This window comes from Charadrius vociferus, unplaced genomic scaffold, assembly GCF_000708025.1.
Source record: "Charadrius vociferus isolate BGI_N301 unplaced genomic scaffold, ASM70802v2 scaffold195, whole genome shotgun sequence".
NCBI classification, from domain to species: domain Eukaryota; kingdom Metazoa; phylum Chordata; class Aves; order Charadriiformes; family Charadriidae; genus Charadrius; species Charadrius vociferus.
This window is the reverse complement of record NW_009648539.1, coordinates 2,242,193-2,266,430: the sequence shown is the minus strand read 5'-3', so window position 1 is coordinate 2,266,430 and position 24,238 is coordinate 2,242,193. Positions and strand designations below refer to the sequence as shown.

The following is a 24,238-nucleotide window of genomic DNA, read 5'->3' as shown; positions in this document are numbered from 1 at the left end:
AGGGTAACCTTTGATCCAGAACTCGTCTGCCTCTCCCTCACTACCCCCCCCCCCATCTTATCTCCATAGGGATGGCGACCGCTTCGGCACCTGTTCTGAGATAACGCCCTGGATAGAGATTGCCCGGCGAACTGGCTGTGCCGGGAATGCAATGGCAGGAGGCTCTGAGGTTGTGCGAGGCAGAAGGGAGCCAAACGTGCCTCCCTTCCCAGCACCGAGGAAAAATCCACCAACGGCAGCGTTTGGCTCATTGCACTTCACCGCTGAGAATTCTTGTCGCCTGTTCACAGCCACATTATAGAAACGCGGCACGCGAGCCGCCTAATTGCGCCTATAAAAATGAGGCCAGATAGATGTTTATTGGATGAGGGCGAAGGAAGAGGCTCGGCAGCTCTGGAAATCCTTCAGCTCGCTTCTGGTAGCAATGCCTAGTTTCAATGAAAGGATCGTTTTCACTGCAGCAGGACTGTGATTGGTCGCCCGCCATCCTAAAGGGGTGGATTACTGCATAAACCTCATATTTCAAGCACTCTACAAGTGAGTGACGGATCTGGGAGATCAAAGTCATTTATGGCTAATGAAGAAACCTGAAATGCATTTGGTGAGAGCAACAGTGTAAATCCAAGAAGAGTTGTTTTGCTGGTGCAATACCACGCTCCTGCGCTCTGTGTCTCGGGGACTACTGCATACCCTGGTCTCCATGACTAGCAGTTTGGAATTGTTGGGACTTGTCAGACAATTTTCCCGATGTCACCAGCCAGCTCTCTAAATAATGTCAGAGGTGTTTACCAATACAGACAGGATTACTAAAGAAATGGCTGCAATTTGCTCTCTTTCCAGTTTAATGTTTACATGTAACAAACAAGGACATCCTTTAAAGCAAACAAACAAAAAGTGAATATATTCGTAAAAGAATATAGTAAAGAAGCTGTGTGCTTTTAATATACAGCAATGTCAATCAAATCTTATCTGGATATGTATGTGTGTATATATAGATATATAATGCACTGTATTCCTTTTATGGACCTCTGCTCACTTTTCCTCACTGTATCTGCATCCTTTTCTGGTCTATGCAGAATACCTGCTGACCTCTTCCTTTCCTTCCTGCCAATCTTTCCTCACAGCTCAGCAGCAGGCTGCGTTTCTTGCTTGCTGTATACACGCAAGCTTGCTTCTGCTGAGGAACACAAGTCAGCAGGAAAAAAAAAAAGAATCGAGAAGTTCACATCTTTTCTAATACCCAGGAGGGAAAAATCAGATCATTACATCTGCATAGGAAAGGCCGTGTAATTTCATGCAGTTACTTCCGTGCTGAATCTAATGCCTGTCTGTGTTCAGCTAAAACTTCCAGAAAGGTATCTTCTCTTCCATCACTATTCACCTGCTCTGCAAAAAATGCACATTTTTTGAATCAATGACTGCTTATATATGAAGCGTGACAGTTTTTCAGGCTGCACTGAACCACTTTCTGTCTGAAACAGTATTTGAAGTGTGGACCTTGCTTCCTTGCCTGCTGCCAGACAACCGCAGACCTCTCAGCATGCATCAGCTGCAAAAATGATGCGTTCCTTCCAGGCCTGCCTGCCTGCAGTGTTCTGCTGCTGGGATACTGCTAGCACCTCCTCCCTCCCTGCTTCCTACTACACGGGCTGGCCAGCACGACGAGCCCAGGATGTGTAAAAGGGAAAAAATAATAATAAAAAAAAAGAATGAATGATGGTAGCAGGCAAGGCTTTTGGGGGTTGTTTTGTTTTTTTAATCACCAGCACTACAGGCTAATGAAGTAGCGCTGCCAACGCTACTGTATAATTCCTGGTTTGAAGCCAAGGAGACTGGACCTGGTTCAAGGTAGGGAAGGAACAGAGTGAATTCAGGTGGATTTGTGCCCCCAAGGCCCGGTTCAATCAGCAAAACGCATCGTTTCCCATTCCTTATTCCCTGGCCAGGAGGCAGAACATGATTGCCCAGGCAGGCTGCTGCTTCCTTCTCCTCCAACTACAGTAATGCCTAGATATTGGTGCCATCACAACGTCGGTCTGGCCTGTGAAAAGAAGGGTGTTTCCAATCCCAAGGGTCGGCCTCCCAGCGCAGAGAGGACTGGACCGCCTTCCCAGGGTTCCCAAACAATCAGCTCCTAGACAATCCCAAACGGAGACTCTTATCCGCAGTGTACAGGCAAAGCCGCACCACAGAGAGTTTGCTGCCTTTGTAGGGAGGTGTGATTTTCATCCTTCCCTGGTGACCCTTACTCTCCACTAGTCCGTTGAGCAGGGACGCAGCTGTCACAGGCATCTTCCCCAGCAGCAAGGACGCCTGAAGAAGTTCGGCCCCCTACAGCGAGTCATCCGGACCCACTTGCAGCTGTGTACCACTTTCCTGTGTTGTGCCAGTGTGAGAAATTGTGATACCATGTTGTAACCTGAATCGATGAGGGCGGTCAGAAAGGGGATTTTTGTCATTTCAGTAATTGAATTTTAATCATCTTTTATCCCTCCTCGCCCACCGATAGAGGCACATCGGCACAGCTGAGGAGAAAAGAGGTGCCCAAGCTAAACTGGGACAACTGGGCCAGACTCAGCTGGGTTTCCCGCCTGATCTCAGTGTCATTCCTGTAACTCTCAGGTGTAGCTCATGCCCTGAGCTGCTCCTGAGCAGTCCCTTGCTATGTTAGCAGGGCCTCCTGACCTCACGTTACCTGCACTGGTACGAATGATCACAATTTGGGCACCATAGCTAGGATCACACCCCAACTGTAGCGCAGCATTGCTCCCAGAGAAGAAGATCTATGAAGAGATTTTAAAAGTCATTCAAAGGGTAACTGATTTGTCTGCCACAGGAATGGGGTCTGTGTGGTTTTGTTGGAGATATTTTTTTCTCTAAAGACTGATCAAGTTGTTGTAGTTTCTGGTAGGACAAAAGTGCTGATGAAAGTAGTGGGCCGGATTGTGTGTGAGTTAGACAGTTGCAGGGAGCGTTGCAGCATCCACGGCTTATACTTAACTGACAGTAACAGAGCAGGGGGGAACTAGGAGTTTCAGAAGACATTGATCAGGGAGACAATTGATACAGAAAAGGGTGTTGGGGGGAAATGTCCCCAAGAGAGGCAGCATTCATGGGTCAGATTAACCATTAATTACATGAAGTAACTTTTGAGGAAGTTCTGACTCCACCTCTCGCAGGTCTGTATTATCATGGCACCTCATGCCCTGTATTGTCATACGGTATAACATATTCCTGTCTTCCAGCCAATCTGTTGCCCTTGTCCTCCTTCTCAGCCTAAACTGTCTCCTCCTGCAGATAAGGCAGGTGTCAATATGAGTTGATGCCAAGCCTCACACAGTGTTGTAAAGTAGGCTATTCGTAGTCTCGACTGCTGCATGTCCTCCCTGCCAACTTCTCCATCGCTTGCATTATGGCTTTAGCACTGAGGAATCTCAGTCTTTTTTTTGTTTCCTGAGAAGCAGTAGTATGATGTCATCAATGTTACAATGCGATCAGTAGGGTGATCCTACTCCTGCTGATTTTTTTTTGGATCTTCCCCCTGCTGAAGCAAGTGGAAAGATTTTGGTTGCCAACAGCAGGTGTCAAACCAACGTTCAAGTCACACCCTGGAGTCATCCTGCTGCAGAGCAGCATGGTGGTGGGAGGAACCAGATAATCCAATCTGATTTGCAAAGCTGCCTTGCAGCGTGCAGCAAAAGCTCACAGCGTCTCGTGAAAGACAGGACATAAAGCAGCTCTAGATATGAATGACCAAGCCTTGCTAGTTGTTTTTCTAAGAACAAATTCAAAGGGGTGACTTCTTCCCCAGCTATGCCTTTGGCACCCCATAGATACTGGTTACTGCCCTAGTTGAATGCACACAGAATGGGGCCACACGGTCTCATATGCCACCATAGCAGCCAGTCAGGTGTCTCCAAGAGCGGTGTGGTTTAAGAAAGTGTTGCTTTTCAATTACTGCAATTATTAGGGGTGTTTTAAAGACCAAAAGGCAGCTAACCTGCCATGCTGTGGCAGTACGTGAAGCACAATTAAGACACTGCCAATTATGCCCGGGCTCAGAAGTTCATGAAGTCCACCACCCGTGCTAGCTTTATTTCCACTCAGCCTAAAACTAATTTATAGCACTTCCAATTTTGGTGTTTCTCCAGTTTTTTGTTTGTTTGTTACAATTTTTACCCAATAGTTATCTTTGTGTTCATTGTCTATGTGTGGTGAAACCATTAAATGTGATATTTGGGGCCCTCACACTGATCACATCTGTTCAGAAACCTGTAGACTTTTCAGGACTTAGGGATGTTTTTGACATGAAACATAAAATAGAAAAAGAGCAGAAAACAAGTAGTTAGCTAATTGCACAATAATAAATATATCTTATATTGCTGAATGATTGGATGTCTGCTTTGGATTTCACCAGTTGAGACAAAATTGATGGGGAAAAATGCATGTCCTCCATCAATCAATCACTAGTTTGGCAAGGGAAATGGCACACTTGTAAGTAGTCTGCTGTCATCTGTGACTGTGTCTTTTCAAACCCTTTAGTCTGGGTTGCTGTATGCTCTTACGATTATTTCAGTACCTTGCACACTAAAAAACGTATTTTGTCTTGATTTTAAATGGGGTGAATATAAATGCAGCAGCAAAGATGTATATTTTGATAAGGCATACTTTGATGGTAGTTTTAAGAAGAGAATTACAAAGAGCAGCTGATGCCTCATGAAAATCTTAATAAGAGAAATCTATTCAGAATAATTCTGGTTACTCTACTGTATTATTATATCATCTATTTCCATATTCCTCTTCCCTCATTCGTTTTTAGCAGGCATATTTGCATAAAACCAGGATCATTGTTTCTTAAGAGCTCATCTGCTCCTGCTACTTAGCTCTCACGTGAAAGCATAATCCTCTGCACATCCCATCACATTTAGTTAGACACTGTTATAATTTTTATGACTTCAGATGCGGAACTAGAGAGCAAAAGCGGACAATTCCTAAACATGCAGCCTAAACTGGCGTCTTGGTTTTCTCTGTTCTGTACCAGGCGTTACTAGTCAGACGGGGCATACACTTAGCAAGATACCAAATGAAAATGTAACATTTTAAAGCATTTAATCCAGGTATGAGAGCGTTGCAGCTCCTCAGCTCACCTGTCACTAAATCACGCTGCACCATTTTAGGGTCTGTGAAATCCCATTTCTCTTCTACTAGAGACTTTATCAGCAAGCCTCTTTTTCTTACCGTTGACTCCAACTTAATCAAACAACATGCCTTGATTGGGTTTCCGTCAGCCCCATAAGATTAACTGTCTTCTGGAATTGAGGTGGTGAAATATGTTCCATAGACATTATTTGTACTGTCCGAGATAACTGAAGAAGAGGATAGATTTTCTTTGTGGCAGTGAAGCGGATGAAATGAACCCATACAAAAATAAATCTGGAGTAGTTCTGACCTAAATTTCAAACTGAACACAATTCTCTCTCTCCTTTTTAAAAGTTTGAGCTTCCCTCTCAGCCTTTACTGTTCTTACTTCTTCCCCCAAAGAAACTAACAGCCCTTCCATTAATACCAAAACTTTTCGTTCAACCTAGCGACCTCTACTGCAAAAAAGTAGGTTCTTTAAATCTCAAAAAGCTTTCTTAGAAGCAGCACATACTGAAGAGGTCAGTGACCATGTGGTATGTCAAGAAGAGCCTTTAAGAGAGCGTGCTAAGCCTACATGGTGAGACACATAACCCTCCAGCTCACAAAGTGGTAGCCTGAGAGACAGGGAAGAGGGAGTGAGAAGTGTGGATGAAAAGTTACCTTGGACTATAGTGCCTTGGGACCAGAAAAAGTTGAATATACGGTGACTAAAGAGAAGACTGGCAGCAATTCCAGATGAATTTTAAATGCCAAAAAGTTTCCTAGATACATTGAGCTACCAGCTTTTTGAATTTCAATCAGCTTTAGGAAAAGACTGGGATGCAGTTAGAACATACAACTGCAGGAGTCTCCTCTTTTCACACAAAAGATGTGAACTCTGATATGATCTGTGGCAGTAATATTTGGTATGGTACTTCTGCTCCCTCTGCACAAGTTTTCTCCTGTATAATGCAGAGAACCTGCATCCATTTAAGCTGATAAAATATTTACAGAGCTTTAGCTGAATGGTGGTCAAGATGTGTTGGTCTTTTAGGGGCCTCACTTTTTTGCACTCAGGCTTGCACCTACCTTGTGAAATCCACTGTTGCCTCTCACTTCAAGAGAGCTCCATGTGAGGATAAGACCCTTTTAGAGAATCTCCTTGCCATTTCCATAGCGTCCAGTTGTCCTAGATGTTTTGTAAAATAAAGTAAGGAATATCAGTCATCCCTGAACAACTTATGAAAGTTTTACCAATAGCATTTAAAGGAATTAGCAAAGAGGGAAAGCAATGTGAGCAAACAGCAAGAACATCCTGGCTGCATGTCCCTAATATAAAACAGCATCAGATATGATATTGCAATGTGATAGGAATTTACTGGCAAAATAAGATTGCCATTTCTAGGGCTGGCCGTAACAGGATGTTAACATAAGGGTTGACTAACACAGCAAAGCTGAGGTCACACCAGTTTTCTGGATGCATATATGTCACCAATAATTTGGAGCAAATTATTTTTAAAAGTACTACTTTTCAGGTTCAAATCACCATTTTTCAAATCTGAAAAAAAAAATCCTATGCAATGGGTTTATCACCAACACACACAACCTCCTTTCAGTAGTGTACATCCATATGTTCCTCTGAGCAGATTCGCCTCCACTTATGGCTGTTTACTCAGTCCTACTGAAAAATAGTCTCTTTAGGCTATTAATTGCAAGCCCTATTTCTAATTCCTAAAGTGACTGGTATTTCAGGTCACATGCCAAATGTGGTAAGAGGTTCTGGTTTTCTGAAGGAGCAAGAGGTTCTGGTCTGCTGAAGGGGCAAGAAACAGTTCTTGCCATTCATTGCGGCTTTCAGGTTACCACAGAGAAGCCCACCAACAACTGACTGGCCTTACTTCACACTCCAGTTGAGTGTTCTGCTCCCCAGCAAAGGAGAGGTAAAATTCACATCAGTAGCTTTAGCAGGAGAAACACCGCTACACCATGTATGTGAAGAGAAAGGCTGTATTTCTACTAGTAAATTGAATGGAGTATGATGTTGCTGGGAGCTGAGGATGATGAACATGGGGTGGCTTGTGTCTGTGCTAATGAGCTCCCTTAGTCTCCAAAGGGGTACGTGGAGCACATCTGTCACTGTGCAGTGATGGAGAGTTGTTTGCAAGGTGGCACTTGGCAGGCTCACATCAGAGAACTGCTTTTGAGTGCAGATATTTGCATTCCAGGGGCTGGGTATGGTTACTGGCACAGTTTATTTCTGGAGTATAGACTTAGCCTAAGCATGCTCTGTCTCTCCTCCCCCGCACGGTGAAGGGTGCTCAGAGGACTTCTCCAGGACAATTAAATGACTGGATGTTTTGCTGCAGAGGCAATGACCTCAAGCCAGCAGTGCCAAAGAAGCACTTTGAGAACAGTAGCAGGAAAAACACTTGTAAAATTCCTGAGATAAGCCACAAATATGAGGAGGCCACAGAAGGAAAGCCTGCCTTGCAGTTCCACGGTACATCAGCAGCAAAACCAGCCTGAGATGTTTCTGCTCACCCTATCGCCACATTTCACACTCACTTGACTGTGTGTACTGGTTTTGGCTGGGGCAGAGTTAATTTTCTTTGTAGCAGCCCGTGTGGTGCTATGTTTCGGGGTTTTGATGAAAACAGCGTTGATAATAACACAGGGATGTGTTAGCTGTTGTGAGCAGTGTTTACGCAGTGTCAAGGCCTTCTCTGCTTCTCATGCTGCCCCACCAGCAAGTGGGCTGGGCGTAGGCAAGAGGCTGGGACGGGACCCAGCTGGGACAGCTGACTCAAATTCACCAAAGGGACATCCCATCCCATCCCATCCCATCCCATCCCACCCTATCCCATCCCATCCCTTACCATCCCATCCCATCCCGTCCCATCCGACATTGTGCTCAGCAATAAAATCTGGGGAGGGGAGTTTTCCGGGGCTGCTGTTACCTGGGGACTGGCTGGCCATCAGTCAGCTGGTGGAAAGCAATTGTGGGTTTTTACATCTTTTTGGTTTTGGTTTTTATTTTTTTTTGTTTCCTTTTTTTTTTCTTACTAAACTGTATTTATCTCAACATGTTTGAGATGGGTTTTCTCATGGGTTTTCTCCTGTTTGCCCCTCCTATTCTTTCTCCCATCCCATGGTGGGGGTTGAGCAAGCAGCTGTGGGGGTTTGAGCTGCCTGACAGGGTTAACCCACAACACCGGACCATTACAGCTCTTTGCAGGGCCGTATTATAAACCAAATGAGAAAATCCAAGCGAAAACCAAGTCAGAATATCATAATACTGAGATCATACTCATAAAGGACAGATGCTCCAGAAAAACCACTGCTGATCTTTTAACTTGCTGTGAATGCTTTAGACTACTCTTCCATTTCTCTAATCTCAAATCGCCATTGAAAAGACCACACACTTGCTGAATATACTTGTTATTAGAGAAGAATTACGCACATACTTACTCAGAAAATAATCAGCTGTCTGCAAAGCACAATTTTACGAGTAACTATTTGCAGTTTCTGATCTCCAGCTACATTTTGATCTCAGTTATAGATGCCTCCCAGCTAGAAGAGCAGAAACAAGACCACATTATTTAGGCTGGGACATAAAGATAGCAAATAGGGAACTATATCGCTCACCATAACATTCACAATTTTCAAGCTGCACTTTTCGGTCAGTGGTATAGGTCAAATGGTATTATTTCTGTTCCTGCTCTGGATTATTTACATAATAAACTAGCACAACAAGAACAGCATATTTCACAATCAGCCTGAAGTTTGCTTTTAGCATATGAGCACCAGTTCTCATCAAGTTCAAGTGCTCAAATGATCTCTGAAAACAATTATGAAACAGTTACTCCCCCAGTGGACTCAAAATCTACTCATGAATTTGATCAGAGATTTTTGGAGGCATTTTCCCCAGTCATCAGCCTTGACTGTCATTTTCCTGTAACGCAATTTCTCAAAGCACAAATATATCGGTTTATTATGATTACGTGCAGTGAAACAAAGCAGCATCAGGGATGAGTTTGAATTTAATTTTTTTCTTCTTCATTTCAACAGAAAGGATCCAGTAGCATTTAGCAGTCTTCAGTCTGCTCCTAAGTGGTTAATTTACTGTTCAGAACAGGTTTTTATTACCCCTTCTTCCTTCCCTGCCTCACTGAACACATGCTAGTCTTTTTTTTTTTTTTTCTGCAACTTGATGCTTTTGGTTCCTTTCACTGTGTATTATCTGCTGCTGGCAGTAATCTTAGCTCTTCAACTGACAGCAAAATTATGAGGTGCTCAGTACAAGATGACAATTTGCCTTCCCTCATTTTAATTCATTTGCGCCGCCATCAAGGAATCAGAGTCATCTTTTCAACACGTTAACAGCTCGCTGCTGATAGAAAGCATTAGCTCCCCATTCTTCAGCAAGAGGTCAAAAACGATTCTTGTTTTGTAACAACCCATTAAATTTTGTGCTTTGGAAAATTCCATCTCTCTTGGATGTCAAATACGAAGGCTGTTGCCTCTGTTGGCACACAGAGGGAAGAGAGGGTTTGCTGTGATATACCAAGTGACACAGGCAGCCAAGAGTCTTTCCTAGAGAGCCCCGTGGTCTACCACTGGCCTTGCCTGGTTGTTTACTTGCCTTTTTTTTTTTTATTTTCCCCCTACACTTAAGAAAGCCTCTTTGTTTCAGTGTGCCCACAGAGGCTCCTGGCATCGTTTCACTGGCTTTAAAAAAGCGATAGCTAAATGTTGCTGGAGGCTTTTTTTGAAGTGCCAAAGGATCTGGTTTTACACATTACCAGCTGAATCTGCATAAAATCCTAGCAGAGACAAAACCTACCTAACTTGATGCAAATAATAAAGGTCACCTGTGTAACTTCCACAATGTGTTCACACTGACGTGATACACCATCACGTGGCCAGTAAAAAATTATGATGTATTATGTACAGGAAAAAATTCTGTTCCTGCACTGTTTCTGTATATGTGGTGTGGCTTTATTCAGTTTTCTGTACAGTTGAGCATATCTGGGTAGACAAGTGAGTCCCCTTATCCCCAGGCAGCTTCATGACAGGAAACCTTGGTCAGTGTTATGCACGCTCGTTTACGTTCAGCGTAACAGAAACCTGAAATCTTTGTCAGGCAACTCGCGTTAAACTGTTCGGTGAGCACAGTTGTGCTTCTCATGGGCGTACAGGCAGATTATAAATATGACCTGAAATATGCCTGGCGGCAGACGGAGGGGTCTGGAAGGGAGCGAGGGGCTGCACCGGCCCCACCGAGGTTCCCCGGGCGGTGGAGCAGAGCTGGGCAGGTCAGCCCAATTCAAGGCAGCATGGAGCTGGCAGTGTTGCTCCTCCTGCTGCAAGCGGGCAGATGGTCCTGGGCTTTTCCTACCTCTCTTTCAACTGCAGCGTATTTAAATACAAAGGGTAAAACTCGCAATAACGCAACCCCCAAATTTGGAGAATGGGAGGTGGAAACAACCTTGTTAAAAATATCCCAAACAGTGAGCCTGCAGTACAATCTGCATACTGCAATATTTGCAGACAGGGCAGGGGCCAAGCAGAGGGGGCAAAGTGTGGTTTTGTGGTGGAACTAGAAGTTGAAGAGCTAATTCAGCATTTACTTCAGCACAGTCAGGGCCCTGGTGGACAAACTCCTGGGCTCTGCAGCAGCGATAGCGGGACACTTGAAGGACAGGGTTTGGAGAAGAGAAACTTTTTTTTGGGGGGGAGAGGTGGACATCAGAAAAAAACCCAATATTTAAAAAATGTTGAGGAGATCCATCTTGCTTCTACCCCAGCTGCAAACAGAGCAGCCACAGTTGCCACCGTGGCTTCATCCCTCTCCCCAGGGAGTATTGGGGGGCTCTCTGGGGGGTATAGGCACCTCCTCCCTCGGCTGAGCAGGAACAGCCTGACACAAACCGGGCTGGCTGCTGCGCAGCCCTTCCCAAGGGCAGTCTCGTAGGCTTGTTTCCCAGCAAGCTAGGAACTCCGTGAACCTTTAGTTTATTGCTGCTGCCCTGGGAGTAGCTGTATCTATTTTCAGTTTTACACCGGAGGGCATCTGAAATTAATGTTCTTTAATAAGCATCAAAATGCGTGTTGTCAGCATCTCGGGGTGAATGCGGATTTGGCAGAGCTTATTTATGCTTTACCTGCACATTAAGAGCGCTCTTCGGATTTTGTCCCATGGCTGTCCTGGATTGTTTGATTTATTTGTTTAGCCATGATTCAACAAAAAGAGGGGAAAAACTGCCGCAAACACAAAGACTTCACTCCTCCTCACTCTTCCCAGTTGCACACACCCGAGCGACTCATTTCCTTTCTCAGCAAAGGAATTAGGCCCCCGTGATGCTGTATTTCCAAAACAAGGATGTTCGGCCACAAAACCTTCGCCTCTATGTCGGGGAAAATGTGCCGGATGTCCTCGCCACACACAGAAAAGGGACCAGCCCAGGCACCAACACACAACGTACACCGGTTAGTTTGGGGAGATGCAACACATGCCAATGTATTTAATGCAACATGTGCCAGAACATTAAGTGCAACGTGCGCCAAAGCTGCTGAGCTGTGAGGCAGCGGGAGAAGCTCACCCCTCCAAGCACGACTGCTATGGCTGGACAGGGGAAGAGGGAGATGGCAGGGGGTGGAAGCTGCCCAGTGAAGTCTTTTGAGTTCCCTGTAACATTTACACAAAGCAATCCTTCCTGAAGGAACCTCACCAGGCTTCAGAGCCTCCTTGCTTTTTTTCCAAGGGCATTAAATTCTCATTTTCTTCTCATTCTCTTGGAAGACCCACCCCGTTTTTGCTAATTCCCTTGCCGAAGCGCAGCTCTGCTCTCCCCAGAGACCGTCCACAGACCTTGTAATGTTTGCTGTCTAATGATGATTTCCCTGTATATTAGGCCTGGTTTGAAAGAGAAAGTGTTTTCCTGAGCTGCCAACTCAGTCAAGTCTCCAGCAGTTGAGCTGGATTTCGTCCATCTTAGGCATCATCACTAGTAGTCACGGGTCCTGCTGACAAGCTCCGGACTCTGGCTGCGTCTGCGTGACCATGTGGCCATCAGTTGACGCCATCAGCGACAGCTTGCTGGCTCTGGTGGCTCGAGTACTGTCACATGGGGGAACTCGCTGCAGTGGAGCTAGCAGGGCTGGTGGCCGTGCCTGCTGCAGAGGAGGGGCTAACACACATGAGAAGCACCGAGGACAAACTGATTAAGGTCAGGAGATACCTATGCGGATAAAAACGCACCATCTTTAGTCACTTTTCAAAGTGTGGATGCACTAGTAGACTATTTTGCTGTCAACCGGACAGAAAGAGTTTTCTCCCCTTTCAAGTTTTTTCCAATCCTGGAAAGAATCCCTATAGGGAGACAGAAATGCCTCCCTTCCCCTCCAGCAAGCAATATGACACCATGGCGCATAAATCTGTGCATATTCACACACAACCTTGCTCACAGGGAAAAAAATATAGCAGAACTGAAAGAGACAGTTCAGAATGCCACTAAATTACATGTGGCATGTAATTTGTATTTTTCCTCTTCAGCAAATCAGCACTATTCTCTCTCCTTAGCACTCAGGGCGAGTACTTGAATGCAGAACTGCCACTCAGAGGAAACTCAGTTCACCCGGGGAACCCAGAGGGAATTCAATGCCCATTAGCTGTGGTGAAAGGGAAAAATATCTTTGCTATATTTCAGCTGGACTATTAGTGCTCTCTTAAGATTTCTGAAGACAAAAACGCTGTTTATACAGCATCAGTTGTCAAGAAGGTGTTTCATTATTAAAGCACTGCTGAAATCTGGCTATTTATCAGACATTTAAATGGCGCCGAGCTTTTTGAAAGCCTGGCTTTCCTTTTTCTTTTTTTTTTCTCACTTTTTTTTTTCTTCTGTCACTTGTTATTCAGAAGTGTTAAGTGTTTCTCTATGTTCCTCTGGAGCTTTCTCTTTTTTGCCGATCTTTTTCACATCTTCATTAAATAGAAACATGTTGAAGTGAGTACAACTTTTTAAGCTATCCCATCAAACCTAAAATTTTGCAGAAAAATAATAATGGAATTGAGTTTTGGTTTAACCCATTGGTATGGAGGTTCAGCTGCGTATCTAATACTACAAAGCATGCATGTTATCCCCTTACAAGATGAAAGGTGAAGATTTTGCAGTTGAGGTTTATGCTTATTTCTTGCATTTACTGCCTTTTCATTTTCTGTCTCCCTAACTGCCGTTGCTCCTGGAAGAGCCGTAAACTTTGCTACAGCTCTGCTCCAGAATGGTACACCAGACGTTAGTTCTTCTTGTGAGTAAGGACTGACACCTTGTGGCCATAAAGTGCTAAAGAAAAGATAATCCTGTCCCATTTTGAATCATCTGGCCGTTCCCTATCGGGCAAAGTTTTCTTTAACCATCATTTAGTTAGCTCGTTAAAGAGTCAAAGAAATATTAGCATATGTATGGGGTTGTGCTCTTTCACTTATGTTTTTATGCGGTTAAGAAGTATTAAACTTCACATCTTCCAGGGGGAGAAAATACCTTTGGAGGCTCTACTCTTTTAGTAGCCAGGTAGGGGTTTTCTGCTTCAGCCAGACTACCTCTAGGGAGGGGGTAGCTCCAGGATCATCTCACTGGGAGATTCCACTCCCAGTCCTCTGCTAGAATTTGAAGAATAATTTTTCTCCACTGAAAGCATTTGCAAGACATGGATGAGCATGAGTAGTATGATTTCTCTGTGGAAATTCCCAAGTTTGTTTGCCACAGGCCCCCAACCCCTCATCAGCCTGTTTCAGGACAGGCTTCAGCTGAGGCAACAGAAGAAATGCGTGAGAGGACCACCATAACCTGGAACCAGGATGAGTTTTGGCTACTTTAGGATGTTGTTTCTGCTTCCACCATAAAACTTCCACATAAACTTTGAGATTCTCTGGTTTCTTAATTGCCATATTAGCAAACCCAGGACTTTCAAAACCTTTATTAGCTCAAGGAAATGGAAGGGTGTTGAAACACCCCTCACTTCAACCCAGTATTCCCTCCTGTGTGGAGGTTTATTTTTATTGTTGAAATTATACTAACTCTCAGTAACTCAGTGTGCTGGGGTTTGTATTAATAAAGTACTCAAAGGGTAGTTAGATATTGCCTCATGTCCTCACTGTCCGCAGCATGGACAAGAAGCATCAGCTAGGCAAAACAGATTACAGGCAGGGATGTGGGCTGGGAAGACAAGGAAATAGAGTGAAAGGTGGGAAAAAACAGACATTCCTGATCATCTAGTTTAGGTGATGTCAGATGAGAATTCCTATGTCACCACGGAAAAGGTGAATTCTGAGCAGAAATGTCAAAAAGGGTACACCTAATTTCTTCAGATTTTGAGTGAAAGCTTGTCCCAAGAATGGAGGATAGGGAGGAAAAAAATGCAAAGCATCCTCCTACTCTTGAAAACTCCACTAGGCTAGTTCAGAGGCTGGCAATAAAAGTGTTACCTCACTCAAGGTCAGTATGTTTTGCTTGTGCAGAGTGCACAACTTCTCCCAAATTACAACAGTCATCTCTCGAAGATGCCAAGGAAAAAAAAATCACTGACTTTTTTGTGGGTAACCGTTACAGCGATACAAATGACTATTTGTCCATGGTGACAATGTTAAAGATGCTTTAAGCTGGACAATGTATCGAAGTCAGAGTGTTGCAGACTTCCAGCTCTGTTGCTATAGGGGCTGTGAAATCACTCGTGTGTGAACCTCTGTGGACCTTGGAGCTGACGGACTCATCCAAACCTCTTTCCTAAGTGAAGAGCAATGCCTCTTCTGAACTCTCCAGTTTGGAAAAAATGGCTTCATATGAATATTTAGCTTGTGCAGAAGCCCTCCTGGACATCATGTGTCCTCCCAGTATAGACCAACCATGTCTCAGGTTGGCAGCAGTAACAACAACTCTGTTTGCAGGTCTTGTGTGCATTGCCTTGCATGTCATTCTCTATATCTTCTCTCTGTCAGGTGATGGCAGCTCTTTCTCCACCCACCTATTGCATCAACCAAGTCAGTCCTCCTGGCTGGAGCTACTTCTGCTCAGGAGCTGATTAACATTTTGGAGCCTCTGATAAAGGCTGATCCCAGCACAAGGCTATTCAGCTGCAACAGACTGGATGTTTCCAACACTGTGTGAGAGGGGTCATGCTTTCACATATGCTGAATCCCATGATGATGTAAATTTGTGGGGCTTGCATGCGCAACCATATTTCTGTCAGCCCATCCAGAGGGTGTTGGAGGGATCCAGCGCTGCACTAGCAGAGCCATGGAAATGGCACCTGACCACTCAGCAAGTCAGCTGGGGTGGAGTTACCCTGCCTGGACTCTGGGGCATCCCTTTAGGGAGCACATTTTCTTACTGTTTCACATAGATTTAAAGTATATCATATGGTCCTAGGTGTCACAAACCAAAATTGTGTCAGGAAACCCTTGCCTGAGAAACTATCCTCTCCTCCACAGAAGAGGTGCCCAGGAGAGGGTGGCAGCATCTCTAGTGCAAGAGGTGAGAGATGCAAGGAGGTTCCATTTGACACTGCAAAGGGGCAGACAAGGAACCCTGCAGCTGCAGGGACACCCTGCATCCTTCCTCTTCTCCTGGCCTTGCTGTGCAGGAGATACTCCTCCACCCCAGTAGAAGCCAGTGGCTTTGCCTTGGCCACAGGCGAAGGGCTGGCATGCAGATGGGTCCCATGTGCCCCCACCTTCCTCACACTGGACCAAAGCCAAGAAAGGCAAAAAAAATTATTCACTTTGTAGGATAAATCCTACAGGAGTAAATCCTGGTAGGCTGCACCGTGCCACATGCCAGCAGCAGCAGATGCCACCCGAGGCTGTGCCACTGCACCCCTTAGGAGAGGTGTCACCCAATTATCACACGTGGTTACTCTCAGAAAGGGGGACAGATGAGAAGACACCTCTAGATTACCATCCCAGGGAAAACATACCGATGTGAGGTTTGAGTACAATTTTGGTTATGGATGTACCTGGAGGGGAAGGAGCCCTAACATTTTAAAAAATGGGTCTAGGATAAGAACCAGGAATTGTTAGTTTTCAGGACTGAACATCTTTATTTAATGTAGGTAGAGGACCTTAGGTACTTGGCACTGCTTTCTTAGCTTACTCCTGGGAAACTTTTCAAAGCTTGGTTGGAGAGGACCCTAAGAAACCTCATTTGATTCTGAAGTTGACCCTGATTCAAGCATGGGGTTGGCCAGGTGACCTCCAGAAGCCTCTTCCAACCTCAGTTTTTCTATCATTTTCCAAGTTATAGTTATATCAGCAAACTGTGTGACATACCAAGCCAAGCCTCAGACCAGAAAGCTTTCAATAAAGCCGTGATCAGTGTCTTCACTCTGAAGAGCAGCTCAGGCCTAACTCATGGTTTATTTACATCATGATGTAAATGCTACGGCTCCACTGGAGACACAGGGTGCCTTCTCTTGCAGTTTTGTTACAACTATTTGGGATGTAATTTTCAAGTTTCAGCTTTTGAAGCCTGGAAGTTTCACAATTTCAGGAGAAAATGTATGTGCCTATGGGATCGAGGCAAGCTATTTTTGAAGTATGACTTTGCAGACTTAATGATTTTTTTGTATTTTCTGGATGACCACTGATGAACCTTCACAGCAGTGCACTGAGAGTTAAAGTCTTTGATCCTCTGCAATAGTCCCTGGAATAAGCCCAAAAGGTTCCTTTTATACAGTCATTTGTTTTGGAAGGGGGGAGAAACAATGCCCAGAAATGTTTCATCAGGCGTGCTTTTCTAAGGCAGTCAGTGAGTAAAAGCATCTGAGTCATGAGCGAGTGGAAGGGAAATTTCATGTCAGACTACAGAGTAATTTGAACCTATTCCTCTCCTACCAGATGTCTTGTGCAACCTCAGTTTGAGAACATAATAGGTTAGAACACAGGTTTACACTTTTCTTTGGCTTTGAATCATGGTGTTAGGGTCTCTATCAGCTTTACAAACTCAGAAATCATGTAGACACGTGACTGCACTGCGACTCCATATAATGTTAGCTGCAATAGCTGTGGATTCTTTGTTTGTGCTCATACCGAGAGGTGAGCTGCACCTTACAACAGGACTATTAAAGGAGATAATTTATCTTAAGGGGTAGTGGAAGGTAAATGATAACTCAACTTTAAAAATATTATTAGTAGTCTAAGTGCTAGCTTTTTTTCTGATTTAAGGTAACCACATATGTTATAGTTATGTCTAAGCATTCCTTATTCTATGGGATATTATTAAAAATTATTGAAGCACAGTAATAATCACTTTTATATAAATATGAAATCAGAATCCTAAGAAGTAAATTTACTTAAAGAAAGTCAATTGTGAAGACTGAAAAACAAACAGTGTGTGAGCTTCCCTTGTGATACGGGACTGTGTACCAGGGTGCTTGCAAAAGTATAACTGTACGAAAGGACATAAATTTCTGGCGCACATAGACCTCGTGAAGCTCCTGGAGTGCTGTGTTTCATGCTGGAGTCACAATTGCCAAAAAGTAACTTCAAAGAGAAAGATGCAGAATAATAGAAATGTAATCAGGGCTATGGAAAACAGCAGTGTGTTAACAGTCAACACATATTTAAAAAGAATAAGAAGAGAAAAAATCTTTAGGAGAATACAGAGTAGAACTAAATCCAAGAAATAAGAGATTAAATTAATAGAACAGATGATTAAAAGGACTATCATAAATCATACTTTAAATGACTAAGTAAGGTAACAGGCTTCAAAGGAAAAGACAGAAAGCAGCTCAGTAATTTGGGAATGGGTATCACTTAAAAAATACTTATTCTCGATTAAGAGCCTTTTATAGTGAAACCTGCTTCTTATCTAAGTAAAACATAATTCCTATATTATTATAATAAAGTGCTCAAAATGTTCTTACCACACACAAGTCTGCTGTGAACTTTTTGGTGTTTTGCTCGGGTACATCTTTTCAAGGAGGCAGACAACAACAGTAAAGTCATGCTGGGAGCCTCCATATGAGCTCCACTCTCACAGCAGCTCCCATTTTAGGCATCCTTTTTTACAGAAACATAATCCCATCCATGCTGAGTTCATCCATCTGAAAGGGTTTAGTTCTCACACCTGTGACAGTCTGGATAGCCTGAAAGCCTGGCTCAGTAAGCAGGCTGTACTGCACCACATAGCTGTCTGCAAGTGAAAACGGGGAAGTTTAGGAAAAGATTAAGGAAACAACGGATTTGTGCTTTGAGTACAATATTTATTGACCCATAAGTGGTGCAGCTGCATTTTCGATGTTTAATGGGAAAATGCTAAGATAAATATTTCAAGAGGTATGACTGTTATCTCTCCTGCTGTTATTCTGGGCAAGCAATCTGTTCTAAAAGCTTTTTTTGTCAGAGGTGAGCTTCCTGCAGTGTTTCTGACTCAAATCTACGTATACAAGTGGGAAATGTTCATTTACTTATAAATCCTAAATATTTGATGCTTTGTGGCAAGTCCTCTCTGGAGAGGGTACCTGGAGCGTAGTTGAGCCCAGAACAAGACAGCTATCACAGTTACTTGAGAATCTTTCTTCCAGTACAATAACGTGCCCAGTTTATTGGTGGCATAATCCAAATGCTTGCCGATACCTGAAATTGTTTCTAAAAACATCCAGTTGAGACTTCTGGAATGATTAATCCAATTAATTTTAGAAGAAATTGCTCGCAGGCCAACAAGTAAAATGCAAGGAAAAAAATTAACTAAGATCATATACTGAACTTCAAATAATGAAAAAGAAAATATTGTGTCCCCAAACACAAAATTTATGCGTGACCCCTTTGTTATCCCTTTTAAAGAGTATATGCAATGTCTACTATGCTGTAAATTAGGGTGAAGAAGTCTATTTTCCCTTTCTACTGAAGAAAGAGTTGCAAGAGGCAGCAATGAAGGAAGTTGAAAGCTTATTTTCCACATATTTTTAAAAATACACAGCGAGGTCGGCCCCCAGTGAAATGTGCAGCTGGAGGAGAGCACAAGTGGGAGGTAGAAGCTGCAGCTGCAAGCAACTTCTCCAGTGTCATGCCCTGACCTGGCCAAGGCTGCACTGGCCCCAGAGCAAAGTGATCATTGAAGACCACACATAGAAGAGAGTGCCATTCTGATCACTTTTCATTACGAGAAGCTCAGGAAGGACTACCTGCTCTGACAGCAGCCTGCACAGTCCTCTGATGCTGTTATTCTGGAGAAATTCTTGATTGATGCCACAGATTGATGCCAGGCTCGTCACGTCAATGTGCCACTCTTTACAGGTTTCAGTCGCTTCTTGCATGGGGGCTGGAATAACTTTTTAACCTGAACCCTTTGGAAGGTTAACTGCTAGGTTCAAAGCAAGGAAGACAATGGCTATCAGAAACATTTGCAGAACGATAGCAATATCCAGACTAATAACAAGTGGCTGGCAGAGCGACTGACAGCATTAGGCCGGCCTGCAAATCTGGGGTTTATCTACCCAAGATAGATGCAACCAGAAAACTTTACAGCTTAAATAGGGTATGTGTTTTCCACCTTGTAAGCACTTCAGGAATGTCCCAGGTGGGAACACACATTCATTTAGCCATTGCCTTGACTTTTGATAACAAAGTCAAAAGCATTTTCTTAATTCTGCAGAGTAGTTCTTGATTTCAGTGGCTTGGGAAGCCAAAAGAAATCACCGCAGCCTGCATTTCAATACCTCTCTCTGGTATGGAAAGAAGAGATCAACCCCTTGCCGTAGCTCAGCCATGTCATGAAAAACACCTATGGACAGACAGCAAACTCTCCAGGTAGCTTCTGCTTTTGAACATTTGTGCGATCATAATGATTTCAGCTGGGAATTACATATTTAAAGACAGAAAGCACTGTTGGATCTGACATGCTGGATAACACAGATCATCCCATCCCGTCCCATCCCATCCCATCCCAGTCCAGCCCATCCCGTTCTTCTTCTACTGAGCCAACTAGTGTAGGATAGTGTTTCAGCTCTAAATTAGAGCTTATTATCAAGGCATGAAGACTGACTGTATTCAGTAGCTATTAATTACTTGGGCAAAATCCAACATCAAATATTTGTATTTAAAAGTAAACTGGAAAATGTTCCATTTAGAGAAAAGAAGAATTAAAAGTTAGGAGGAACTGGTCAGTAGGTGGCACAAGAACAGCACAGGACTGCGCTGCAGTATGAGAGTTGAGCGGGAGTGATTGTATCCTGAGGCACCAATGCTGACTTTATTTTTTTTCCCCTACAGCATTTATAAACCCTGTTATCCAGTGATTTAACTAACTGAAGCATTGCACTGAAGCACACGGAGTGAGCGGCTTAAGTGGAAGTTCTCCTAGAAATGCTACTCCATCACTGCGCGCACTGTGTACTCTTGACATCCGCTAACATCATGGCACCTTATCACCCTCTTTCAAGCATTAAATAAGATTGAATTCCACTGTTCATCAAAATAGACATCTGACATGCCGAAGTACAATGCTCTGACATTTAGCAGGCTGGTGGTTTGCTAACTTGAAAAATTGTTGTTTATATCGCAATCAGAGCATCTCAAAACCTTTAAGAGAAGTAGGGGAACATAGCTCCACAACAGATCACCTCTGCTGATGGAAAAGGTTTATTAACTGCGTCTATGAGCAGCATTCTGGGGAAAAAACTAGTAGAGCCACATGTCAGGGCTTCAGGCATCAACTTGTGGCCACCACGATCTGTAGGAGGTCTCTGTCTTTGTAGGGGAATAGCAGCATCCGCTAGAAAACCACATTGCACTGGCAGGTCAATGATGAGCATTGGATTGAGTGGTTATATTTAACCCTGGAAACTCTGCAGTGACTGAAGGCTGTTGTCTTTGTTGGCTGTTGCCAAGGTTTTTCTTGCTGATTAGTTACAGGAGCAACGTGACTAGGTGCGAACTGGCTCAGCAGTTCCTATTTCTACTGAGCAACTGCATGTCTCTTCCTCTCCACCAAGATTTTAAAGTAAAATGCAGAAAGACACATGTACTGGGTGCTCTGCCTTGTGACTCTGACATGTCATCATTCATTTACAGAAAATGAGTTGGAGGAAAATTGAAGGGGGGATGGTGTCTAAAATGATGTGCATAATTAAGCTTTTCTGAATGTCTCCTTTGCGCTTTGGTGCCAGATGACTGCATGCAAATCGCCCAGAATGTTATTTAGAAAATAACAATGAATTAGAACCAATCAAGTGCAAAAATGATGACTTCTGCCTACTCTAAAGTAAAAACATATCTACAAATACCTTATTCTAAGATTAGGTAACTTTGTGTTAAAAAAAAAAAAAAAAAACAAACAAAAAGAGGAGGAGGACAAATATCAAATACCGAAGAAAACAAGCTATCATCAGCACAAATATAGTTGTCATAGTAGTGTATTTTCCTTAAACAAGCAAAATTGAATGCTACATAGTCAGTCTCTTAAATTATTCTTATTTATTTGTCTGTACGATTCTAAAAAGACAATTATAAGCACTATTTAAGCATAAAATACACCAAAGCCGTCATATCATTCTCATTTCAGGTCTAATTTCTATTTCCAGCCCACACATACCTGCTGTTATGTCTCATTTATTGCTGTAAATTATGTGCATCAGAGTCACTGCAAGCAACTGATGACACTGAGATCACAGCTGTGCTGAATTCTAATAAAAAAGTGACTCTTCACCATGTAAAGTCCCCTCAACTCATATTTCCTTATTCCTCAAGTAAAAGAGAGTAGGAAGCCTAATTCTGAGATATAATTTATTAAAGACTGGAAATATGCTGGGATTGCCAAGGCAGCTGGAGACTGGACGTGGTGACCCAGGAATCCCTTCCAGTCTGATACAGCAATGGTTTCAGCAGACCCAAAGCATCATATGATGAGTTCTTCCTGATAGGAACAGAAATAGGTGATGATGCCTATTGAAATACCAGAAGCATGTTGGTGGAGAAAATAACCTGGATCAGCTGCTCCCTGTTAGGCCAGCAGTGTTGTCCACCACAGTATGTCGCTAATTCACTCTGACCCTTCTCAAAATGAAGTTATTGCACAATGACTCAAGACTCAAAGCAAATTCTTCATGAAGCTCAAATGCCTCTCCTGGGTTTTATCTATCATTACAATGAGTGCACAAGATTTACCTACCTACATCAGACACAAAAAAAATGATGACCATGGCCCTTTAGATGACCCGACTATGGATTCAAATGGCAAGGAAACCTGAAACCCCCTCCAGCCATTGCTCTCCTGTTACGCTGGTGCATGTGGCAGGGCTTGCCATCCTCCTGTCCAGCCTTCACAGAATCACAGAGTCACAGAATGGTAGGGATTGGAAGGGACGTCTAGCAATCGTCTAGTCCAATCCCCCTGATAAAGCAGGTTCACCTAGAGCAGGATGCACAAGATAGTCCCTTATCCTGTCGCTGGATACCACTGAAAAGAGTCTGGCCCCATCCTCTTGACACCTGCCATTTAGATATTTATAAGCATTCAGGATATCCCCTCTCAGTCTTCTCTTCTCCAGGCTAAATGGACCCAGGTCTCTCAGCCTTTCCTCATAAGAGAGATGCTCCAGTCCCCTGATCATCTTCATAGCCCTCCACTGGACTCTTTCCAGTAGTTCCTTGTCTTTCTTGAACTGGGGAGCGCAGAACTGGACACACTACTCCAGATGTGGCCTCGACAAGGGAGAGTAGAGGGAGAGGATAGCCTCCCTGGACCTGCTGGCTACACTCTTTTTAATGTACCCCAGGACACCATCAGCCTTCTTGGCCCCAAGGGCACATTGCTAGCTCATGGACAGCCTCTTGTCCACCAGGACTCCCAGGTCCTTCTCTGAGGAGGTGCTTTCCAGCAGGTCAAACGCTAACCTGTACCGGTTCATGGGATTATTTCTCCCTGGGTGCAGGACCATACATTTGCCCTTGTTGAACTTCATCAGGGTCTTCTCTGCCCAACTCTCTAGCCTGTCCAGGTCTTGCTGTATGGCAGCACAGCCTTCTGGTGTGTCAGCCACTTCTCCCAGTTTTGCATCATCAGCAAACCTCCTGAGGGTGTCCCTGCCCCCTCATCCAGGTTATTGATGAATATGTTGAACAAGACTGGACCCAGTACTGACCTCTGGGGAACAGGGTGGTCTTAGTGGTCTCACAGCCGGACCTGCCATAGGGAAAAGTTTCAGGAGTCCTTCCAGTGCCTATGGGATTACAACACAAGTCATGTGCTCCAGACCGACTTCTTAGCTTCGGTCTTGCCTGGTAAAGGGTGTGCTGGGGGATGTGTGTACAGTAACCTCTTTCTTGTGATCTAGGCAACATTTAAAGTAAAAAATGCAAACATATTTGCTGAGGCAAAACTTATAGGTATGAGATCAGAAGCCTAAATTGTCAGCTTATTGGTGGAGAGGACATTTTGTCATGTTACGAAACAAGTGCCTCAGACAGCAGTGACAGGGTTATAGTGGCACTTTGGGGATTATGGTAATATCAAAAGTGAAATTAAAATAAAAATAAGAAATGCTGACCACCCCTACTAGTGCAGTACTGACATGGATGTGCTAAACCTTCGTTGCGCTCAAACACTCTCAGCGCCCCTGTTCCCTCACATGGCAGCAGTGGGGTTGAAGTTTCAAACACAGGCCACAGTTTTGTGACCAGAGTGCACATGGTTTTCTGTAGGGCATCCTCATATCCCTGAATCTCCTCCCGCTCCGAGGTCCACGCAGAGTGCGGCACCTGTAGACCTGCCGATGGATGAACTTCAGATGATGACACAGAGGCTGAATAAGGCCTCATTTTTCCGATGGGCACCTTCCCCCACCCCGGGAGTGCTGCAGGCTCCTTGCCTCCCCCTGAGCTCGCTCTCCCCAGGGACTGATGCCGTGGCTCCTCCATGTCGCAGGCGCTCACGTACACACCAGGCGCAGAGAGTCAGGATGAAATTACGCGCCGCCACCTTCATGCATAAAAGATGGCATGGCGACGGATGGATGGCAGGGCCTCGGCAGCCACCCGCCGCATCCTCCCAGCAGCCTGGGGCTTGGCCCGACGCGGCCACGGGTTTGCCCGGTGGGGAGTGGGCCGCCCTGGGTGGCCCCGGGG

At 44.2% G+C, this 24,238-nt stretch overlaps 1 protein-coding gene across 1 annotated transcript in view; it reads right to left on the bottom strand.

The window, feature by feature from the left end:
• The window catches only part of LRRC16A (leucine rich repeat containing 16A), a 228,753-nt gene extending 204,722 nt beyond the window's left edge, over positions 1-24,031 (bottom strand). Inside the window, exon 1 of the mRNA XM_009885904.1 lies at positions 23,701-24,031. Coding sequence (XP_009884206.1) covers positions 23,701-24,031 — 331 coding nt within the window. The remainder of the gene's footprint in view (positions 1-23,700) is intronic.
• Positions 24,032-24,238: the final 207 nt, after the last annotated feature.